Source organism: Cystoisospora suis, assembly GCF_002600585.1.
Source record: "Cystoisospora suis strain Wien I chromosome Unknown contig_3052, whole genome shotgun sequence".
In the NCBI taxonomy this organism is placed as follows: domain Eukaryota; phylum Apicomplexa; class Conoidasida; order Eucoccidiorida; family Sarcocystidae; genus Cystoisospora; species Cystoisospora suis.
Genome location: NW_027155847.1, coordinates 3,477 through 13,254, shown reverse-complemented (window position 1 = coordinate 13,254; position 9,778 = coordinate 3,477). Strand labels below are relative to the sequence as shown.

General features: G+C 53.2%; 1 protein-coding gene across 1 annotated transcript; it reads right to left on the bottom strand.

Moving 5' to 3' along the window:
* Positions 1-6,348: 6,348 nt before the first annotated feature.
* Positions 6,349-9,778, bottom strand: CSUI_006124 (uncharacterized protein; the record flags this gene model as incomplete). Its single annotated transcript, XM_068066289.1, has 5 exons — positions 9,552-9,778; positions 8,422-8,679; positions 7,957-7,995; positions 7,503-7,553; positions 6,349-6,477 (listed from the first exon to the last, which is right to left on the bottom strand). Exons 1-5 carry the CDS (start codon positions 9,765-9,767, stop codon positions 6,349-6,351), a joined length of 693 nt encoding a protein of 230 aa, XP_067921732.1. The 5' UTR covers positions 9,768-9,778.

Sequence of the window (9,778 nt, the reverse complement as noted above, 5' to 3'; positions counted from 1 at the left end):
CGTTCCCGGGAAGTTGATTAGTGAGTTGAGGCCTTAGTGAGTTGAGCCCGGGGCGGCCCCTGAGCGCCTTTCGAAGTTCTCTTGGAGACTGAACAGTCGGGCGCGCCGTCGTAGCATAGTACTTTTCTTGGTTTGACGTCAACAAAACTCGAGAACGCGTCCCGTTCCACGCTGTAAGAGCTCACTTCCGAATTCAAAAGTGAATAACGCTGCAAAGCTGTCGAAGTCCACTTCTGTGCTTCCCGTAATGCTACACACCTGCAGCCCAGAGCAACAGTCACGTGGTTGGCAGCAAGTCCCAGTGTGCACTACGGCAAGCGGACATGCATGCCCGCACGGCGGCCACGAGCCGTAGTACGGCGCCTGCCCACGGCGGTCCCGTACGCATCTTGAAGACAGAACGGAAGTCAAGCAACGTGTGAAAAAAGTGATTTCCAGACAAGGCAAACGCGGAGTCTTCCTGACTTTGAGTTAGAGTTCTGGGAAGAAAGATTATGTGAAAAGTGATGTGTAACGAAGAGTTATGATCGTGGCGCTCTGCGGCACTACATTTTCAGCAGAACGTCCGCAGGTGTGAAGGAAAGTTTTCGAATTTGTCGGTAGTGCGCCTGTACCAACCGGCCCATGTAGCCAAGCTCGGACCGACGCAGCAACATCACGCACACTGGTGGATCCCGGCGTGGCTGGTCCGAAGGCCCGACTAGAGAGGGCCACAAAAGTTGTACAGTAGGGACGCTGCGCCTTCGAGCTTCGGAGATCGCCACTTCAGAGTTACATGCCCGCACTCTTCAGTTTTTTTCATGTCTTGTGCATGGCTGTCGGCCGCTTCCGTCGGCTCCTTCAAGAAACTCTCGGGAACCGATTGTTCTACCCATGGTCGATTCTCGTGTAAGAACGCTGAGCGCGCGCACCATTTGTCGAACTGAACAATCTCCCCACCGCCACACTTTAGTGAGCACGATTTCGTTGGCCTCACCTCCCAGAGTTTGGGATGCCAGTTGTCATGCTGGATTCAGCTGTGCAGAGGGATGGACGAGAGAGGCCCTCTTCTAGTACATTATCAGCACACGCATCATCTGTCAGATAACCGACAGGGCTAAGACCCTCGCTGAAGTGGTAATTGGATAAGTCCGTGTCAGCGACGCTGACGCCAGACAGGCTCGGTGCTCGCGACAAGTAGTCACCGAGCGTACCTTCGCTCCCCGGATCTTCATATTCAGCCTCATCAGAGTCAAACCCAGCCTCATCGGATGCGAATCCATCTGCGTCCGATCCAAATTCATCTTCGCCAGATTCAAGCCCATCCTCGTCGGATGCATACCCGTTTTCGTCGACATCCTGCTGGATTCTGTTTGATATCCAGTGCTGCTTCGATGTCGAACATCGCCCGGACTGCCGCGTGTGGGGTGTCGAACTAGAGCAGTAGTCTTCCTCGGGAGGTGAGTGAATCTCGGTGTGGTCATTGCTCGAGTCTTCTACGAGATCCTCAGAGAAATATTCGCTGCGGTTCTTTTGTGTTTCCTGCGCGACATTTTCACTTTTGCCTGGCTTTCCATAGTAGCACCGGAGTGTCCGTCCATTGAGGTTTTGTGCAGCGTTTTCGCTTCCGTCACCATTGCAATTTCTCCTCTTTCGGCTGAAGTAGTCGGAGTCCTCGTCCGTGTTGATCTCCGGAGGGTCTGCTACTCTTCTGCCAGCTTTTCTTGTCCTGTGCTTTACCCACTGCCAGCGATCCCGCGAGCCAAGGTCGAATTTGGATTCCAGCGACGTGAAATTGCACATCAATCGGGCTGCCGCGTTTGCTCTTACGTCAGGAGTTCCATCGGCTAAACAGAAGACAGGCCGGGTTGTAGGATCTAACATCGCGCACAGCTGCTGGAAGAGCGTAGTAGACTCGCCAGGAATTTCTTGTGAAGCAGTCACTCCAGGCAGGGTTTCACAGTCTGAGTTCGACGGAGAGAGAGCTTCCCATCTGCAGAAAACAGATGTACGGGAGCGAAGCCGAGATACGCATGATAACGCGCTGTGCCTTGTAAAGCACTAGCGCCGCAACCGTGCACAGAAGTGTAAAGGAGTCAGTAGCACTTTCGCACCACAGCAACCCACAAGCCGTGCGCGCTCCCCGCTGTGAGCAACCCGCCGGTTGGAGCAGCTCAGCACCGTCCTCGTCGTCTCCGAACACAGATGACCTACTGTTCTGTAGGTGACGGAGAACTCAGGAGAGGGGGGGTCGGGCTCTCCTCCATGCTGTCGTCGAGCGATCCTTCATCAGAGTCCCTCTGATGGCCGAGGCTTTCTGGGACCACGTGTGCTTCTAGGGCGCTAGCCCATGCGGGGAAAGCAGGCGCTGCAAGGGTGTCGGCAGTAGAACCATGCGTCCTGACGTACCGAGCAGCAAGCTCGAACCCTTCAGGACTAGCCCACTTTTCGGTCTGCTTGTCCATATTTCGTTTGCCGGACTCTGTCATAGTCACAACAAACAGATGTTTGCGTCTTCTCAGCCCTGAAAAGTCGGTCGGGTCGCTTCGATGTCGCGCGATCCCGCCGCTAAAGCAGCGCACTCGCTTCCCCTGCCAGATGCGGTTGCTAGTTGCTGGACACAGGTGGAAACGAGCTACAACGTACACTAACAGCACTGAACAGCTTCCGTGCGGGGTGCGCAAGGCGAGGGCAGCACACTATGGCGGCTTGGCCGCCCCGCGGTGTTCTCAAACGACTCCAGTACAACGAGCTCACAGACTCAGCATCCGACAGGTCGTCACTTGGGCTTACCGCCATTCCATTCCTGTTCGAAGGAAGCAGCCAACTGCGCCATTTGCAAGCGAAACATCGAAACACTGTCCATGTCGTTGCTTGGCGTCGGAGGCTCGCAGTCGGCAATCGCGTGCACACCATCGTTGCCTGAAATCTCCCCAGGCTGATGCCTGCGACTGGCTGGCTGCAAGTCCATCCGTAAGGTACTAGCACAGTACGCGCGCCTGTACCACCGCTTGAGGCGCCGCTGGTCGTTACAGAAGCAGAGCGGCCGAGTCTGTATCCTGGCTGGTGACACCCGGACAACGAAATCCTGGAAATGGCTGTGATCCTTGGCGAGCGGACCGATCCCAGAGAGTCAGGGGACACTCCGAGTCCTGCTCAAAGTCGTGCGCCTCATGGCCCCCACACTTTCCGGCTGATGTCGAGCTCGCGCCAGTTCATAAGTACCGAGAATACGGCTGGACCTGTGTCACTGGTCCCAGCCGTGCGTGAAAAGGTCCGCCCTCAGGAGCAGCTGCTCGCCTGACAGAGAAGGCGGACGTCACAAACTATGCCAGTAGATGGTTTTTCATACCGGCCTACCTCTGACGCGGCTATGCGATGCGTGTGTGTAGCGATTGAAGGGCGCTACACGGCCTTCCGGAAAAGTTGAAGCCGAATCTGGGAGCTTTCGGCTTCGTGATCTGACAAGCTCCAAACTCCGAGCGGTTGGCATCAGAAGTAAGGACTTTTCTTCGGTAGCGGCTGCCGTACGAAGGGCCGGACATGCCGTGCATTCCTGGCCCGACAGACTACGGTGACGTTGCTCACGTCCATCACCACCTGAAGAGTACTGGGTCTTTCTCCGGACCTAACAATATAGCTCTCGAGACAGTGCTCCGAAGGAGACAGGATTTCTCTTTGGAGCTGTGCGTCGTTGCCCATAGGCTGGTGTGTGTATTCACGATGATGCTCGGAGAGGAGTGCGGAACAAGACTCCGTCGTTTCATTTCAGCTCAGTTGGAGTATCAGCGCTTCTTTGAAAAAGGAAGGAGTACCGCGAGCCGGTACACACCCAATGACGTCCTGACAGGACAGCTGCTGACTTTCGTGGTTGCCATCGACTCTGCTCAAGAGGGACGGCCCGTAGCTTTCCGTCGCACCCCGTAGATTTCTCTATGCAGACACACTGGGAATTCAGTACCAGTCCGAACGCATGTGCAGCCTTGCCTCTCGTCAACAGTGAATCAAAGGGAGCAGTCGCTCAACTCAGGGACCTCTGTGACAAATTCATTTCCCGGCTGGTTGCCGTTCGAACCCCCATGCATGTTGCGTCAGTCACCAGCACACCCCTGGGCATCGCGGCAGTCCCTTTCGCGCTTTTCAGGCACTGGCGATAGTGACACACTGGATGTTTGCAAACAGATCATCCCTCGGCCTCAGCACCTCTGCCTTCATCTTCTTTGTTCACGCTGACCTGCCAACAGAAGCCGTCACACCCGCGCGCGCGGACGCTCGTAGGGTCGGGGCTAATCGGCGACGGTAGTATACTCTCAGATCAAACGGGGTCCAGCTGGATGGCTCCAGCACTTCAGTGTTCCACAAGAAACGCCGGGCTCCTCCAACAAGCTGCCTTCTTTGCCAAGCGCACACTTAAAGGCATCACAGCACCTGCACGGAAGTGCGACTGCACCTGCCCCGGGTGAACATTCGCATTGGTCCTATGCCAGAACATTGTGCCCGGCCCTACTTATGCCCATGGAACCATAGCGTCACTAACCTCTTGTGTCTTCGTCAGCTCGAAAAATGGAAAAGAAACTCCCATACGAAGCAACCAGACCGGTTGGGTGTAAGGTAGCTGCAGCAGAACCAGTTGCCATACTCTCCACACATACTGGTTACAGCGACAGAAGGTCAATCACCCAGACTTAGTCTTCCTACCGGCGAAGCTCTGTTCTTTGTTCTGCTTGACCCGCAACCCTTTCACTGCGGGCGAACTACACGCTCTCGCCACAAAACACCGGTGGCATGAGGTGCTGACACGGAGACACGCGCTGTCCCTAAAGAAGAGGGACTGCTGTAGCTGCCGCCCGTCTCTCGAGGTTGGCTTTCTTGAAGTGTGGCGGGTCACGTACGACTGGAAGGCATCTTGCCATCTCGAAACCGCGTGTGCACGTCTGGGCGCTCTGCAGTAAAAAGAAAGTCCCCATCTGTCAAAAAAACGATGACCTTCTTCAAAGGCTATTCCCCGGATGACGGTTCCTAGCGAACCGAGCAATGAATGAAATTGCAGTACTTCATGTGTGGCTACGCCACCGGCGCCCAAAGAGTAGCCACCGTTATGTCTGGTATGCGAACAACTATTGAGCCACCAAGACTGATGACCGAATCGCTCAGCTGGCCACCTCGCGTGGCTTCCTCAGGAGAGCGCTCCTGAGATTTCTGCGCGTCCTGTGTATGGCAGCAGTCTGGCTGGCAAGAAAGAACACCCCACAGACTTTTTCATTTACACGGCTACTGGGAACTGAGCGGACATTTTTTTTGCTCGCGGTGGTTCTGTAGTGGGCCATCGTGCTAAGACTCACGAGGTAAAAGTGTTCGACTGCTCGGACCAGCTTGTCGCTGCGCCAGAAAATCGGTGCGCACGTTCACAAATGCAGGAATGAAGATTGTGGCACCTCGGGTTCTTTTGTCTAATCTGTCCCAGGTGGATTGGCTCGGGCAGATGCGTATTCTTCTTATCTAGTCTCTTCGGGGGGCAGCTGACGTCCTGTTGTTGCGTCACCCGTCTATCGATCCAGTGACCCTTTCTTCCAGTCTGGCATAGGCTGTTTGTCTCAATGAGCTATTTGCTTGGTTACCCGGGCCGACTGACAGCCTAGATACTGAAATCTGGGGACTGCGTAGAGATTCCAACCAGGGATGAGCGGCTGTGGCCCGCTCTTTCACCCTTTCTGGACTGTCTTCCTAGATTGTCGAGTGAGCCGAGCGCCGCTCCGACATTGCCCTGACTGGAACAAACGGGGCAATGGTCGCCAGAGCCCCCTGCGCACTCCGTATGTCCCCACGCGGGCAAGACCGCTTCTTGATACCTCCCTGCAATGTCATGGCCTTTCTTTTACTTTCGCCACGAGAGACTCTCCAGCGATATGCTCGTGCTTTTCTCGTTGCGTGGAGATCCGAGTGTTCTCCGTTGCAGAAGCGACAACATTTCTTTGGGAGACTTCGAAGAGTCTACCCATCAGGAAGGCTGCCAACAGTGTGCCGGCTGAGTCGTCTTTGTGACTGAGTTGACGCACAGCTTCCACGAGCTGCTCATGCTCATTCGGGCACTCACTTGGATCGAAGGTCAGGAGATAGACGGGTCTTGAAGGTTTCCCTGATGATCAGTCTCACTACAGCGCAGAGGAAAACAAGCACACATCTATTCTGTTTACTGGGCGCTTCTTTCTCGCTAGTGAAAGCCACTGAGAGGCGACCGCAGAAGGCTATCTACTGGAAATGGAACAGCTGCATTCGTCACACTGGGATAAAACAAGTGTGACTTATGCAAGTGTGCCTGACTTGTACGGGGCAGGCCGGGTCCGGCAGCTGCAGAGGGTGCATAGTTGATCACGGGGTTATACACCATCCAGACCTACACTTGAGATACTGTTTTATAAGCTTCTTAGCCTTCTCTACTACCTCGCTGGGCAGCTTGCAATCGTAGAAGATGCACGCTTCGGCATCTTCAATAGCATCCTGTCGGTGGAAGAGAGAAAGAAATCAGAAGCCCACCAGTATGTGCAGGTAGGGGCTGACGCAATCTCAGATCATTGCTCGACTGCTGGGGTATCAAACGTAATGCTCATCGAACTGATAATCTTACATACCAGGCTGACCCACAAGGAAAACTTACACTGGCCAAAGCAAGAGCTATCAACCAGTGAATGCCAGACTAAGATCGAGCCTTTTCAGCGAGGACAGCAGTGTCTCCCAAAGAGCACTCGTACAAGCAACTGTACTATAAATACTACCTGCTTTCGCGTTTCCTGTCGACCACGGAGAGGTAGTTGGTACACGTGCGGAGTGAACACCCATCTTTGAATGAGGAAGAGAGGTACTGCGTCACGCCGTTCCCTCAGAACGCCCCCTGTCGGACATAAGTCACGGATGCACTAGTTCCTTATTTCTACAGCAGCGGTGTTTCTGCTATTGTCTTCTGTTTTGATTGCCCGTGCGCCCCGGCAGTCGCGTCAGGAAGGAGATATGAATTGTCCTTCACATCCGCACCATGAAGCGCGCGCTCCCGGACGCACGACATAGGACAAAAGAGGAAAAAGGTAGGTACGATGGATTAGTAGAAGCCTTACCTTCGGGATAACATATTCGTTAGCTTTTGATGACAATTGCGGCACCAGAGCCTACCGATGTCCCGCACAAAAAGGCACGCGTACATGCTGACGGATCAAGTCCGGCTCGATTGTTTGCCCTGAGAGATTTCAACTGTTCGACCAACGCACATGAAATGTGCAAAGAGAGCTCTCCTGTGGAGAGGTGGGCTTGCAGAAGACCTCCGCGGCCAGGGGAAGTTTGTGGAGATCCTCCCCATTGGCAGCGATGTGAAGGGGAGAGAGTCACTCCGGGAGCACGTACAGCAACTGGCGTAGAGAAGAAACCCACTAGATGACGACTGACAATAGTAGCATGACAAACTTGTTGACAGAATTTCTCTCAGAACGCTCTTCGGTTCCTCGTAGCTTCGCATCCTCTGCGCCTACACCTACATTGATGGCAGCAATAAGCTGTTGTTCGACACCTCGTTTTGCCTCGTACTCCTGCAGGAGATGACATGGGGGTTTCTACGATATGCCATTCCAACACTACATCGCAGACGCGTTTTTCCGAGTTGTCCCGGGTTGTGCCGCTCGTTCCGAGAGCTCCCTGGAGTGGACCTATGGCTGCACGGATCAACTCAGAACTAGAGAAGCGAATCTTGAATGACTAACAGCAAAGATTTGATGGGCTAGGACCTGCTCTTGAAAAGATGCGTAGCTATTATTCCTCCTGACTCCCGAACCACCGTGATGTTTTGGAGTTAAAGAGAAAAAGAAACAAAGAAGTGAGTTCATTGTCTCTTTTCCCCCTAGGCACCGAAGTCGCTCGTAAGCATCATCAGAAAACTCCGCATAGGCGGAAAGGCACTAGACCTGGAGACAGGGTACTTCCACCAGAACCTACTTCAGCGTCCTCGAGTATCGAGAGTTTCATCTCTAGATCCTGATTTCAACGCCGCATCAGCAGAAGAAGGCCGGCGGTTATGTCCCCCCGGTCGCGAAACGAGAGCTGCCAAAACGAGTCTCTGGCATATTTCGCGGGGATCCAGAAAAGACTATTCAGAGTATACTGCAGCGAAAGCTGGCGCAGTGTGGGCAGAGTTTCTAAGAATTCTGGGATTGTTGGGCGCTTAGCTGCGACTATGTACGGACGCGCTGAAAGAACCATTGAAGACTCGCGTAGCCAGCTTAAGGAGGGCATGCCCTGTCGTGCTCTTCGAAACGGGAACCTTAGACTGTCTCTATGGGATCAGGTGTTTGTCCAGAACTCTCAACCGTTCCCCGAAATTCCATAATACCCGGGAAACAACAGAGGCTTTCTTTTGCTTTTCACTCCTTCCGGCTGAGCGGCAGCGCGAAGCTACCCTACCACGATTGCATCAACCGGTTTGAAGATGTCTTTCATAACCTTCTCGATCTCCAGGCAGATCCGTTCTTCAAATTCCACCCACATTGCGTCAAAGGCCCGGACTCTCTCCCTTAGATCAACTTGGAAGGAGACGAGACCCATGGTGGCGAAATCCGTGCTGATGCCTTGTTGGACCCATTCTACAATTCCATTAACGTGGAAATCCACATCCATTAGAAATTGGTTCGAAGCTCCCTGCAAATCTTCGTCTTCAGCAAGCTTCAAGGGCCACCCACTTACAAAAACCACTCCGTTGCATGTGAGGAGAGTCCTTGCGTGTTGTATCACTTCAGGTGCGTATCCAGAAGGCATATATTGAGGAGTGGGATATAGTAATCGATGATGAGTTTGAAATCGATAGTCTTTGGGAAGGCCAACCTGCGAGTACGATAGACCACGAGAAGAAGACTACGTCCAGACGTAAGGAAATCTTAGCACCATGTTCTCTCGAGCACACAGCTGTTTGTTTCGAGTTCAGCGTACAGATGCCCAACAGACCATTCAAACGCCCGTTGGTGACTTGTATGTTCTCCACTACGACAAGTTTGGTAGCACACCAGGATTTTCGACTCTAGCAGAGATACTAGTAACCCGAGAGCAAGCGTCTCCTCTGTTTAGCTTTGGAGGGGAGTGGTACTCGAGGGTAGGTAGCCTGTCTGCCGACAGGCTGGAGGTAACTCCTGCGCTTACCGAGAATTCTCCTTGATACAAGCAAAGGGAAAAGGTCTAGACACACTGAGCCTTACATAGAAATACTGAAAAAGAATCTGATACCGTCGTCTACGATAGTGTCAAGAGGCATAGTTTCGTTTGCCAGTCACTGGAGTGGAGGTTTGTTGTCGCTTCGGGGTCTCGTTGTGTCCTGTTGGTTCACCACGGCCAAGACAACAGCGTTGGCAGCGTCCCTGTTGCTGTCCCGAAGAAACCTGGAGTTTCGTTTGCTAAGGAATCCGACATCTTTCTCTTTAGAATGAACGACTCTAGCTTAGCTACAATGTCCCAAATGAAGATTGTTTGTCACGAGAACTTGTTTCACTTCATCCCTTTAATTCTTGAGCTGGCGGACCTTTCCTTGGAGCGCCGTTACTTACTTTGATGGAAGTCGCTATGCGCCCAAGAACAGAGAGAAACGATGCGATCGACTGCTGGGTGTCCGGATCTATCGAAGGCTGGTGAGCAGAGGGGACTCCTCCCGGTAGCTCAAGAAGGCTTTGTAAACACTTGAATTCGTGTGACTGCAAGAATCGCGTCACCTCAGGAGGATAAGCATTCTTTTTCTTCCCCTTCTTCCCTTTCTTTGGTGCCATTTTCTCTTTTC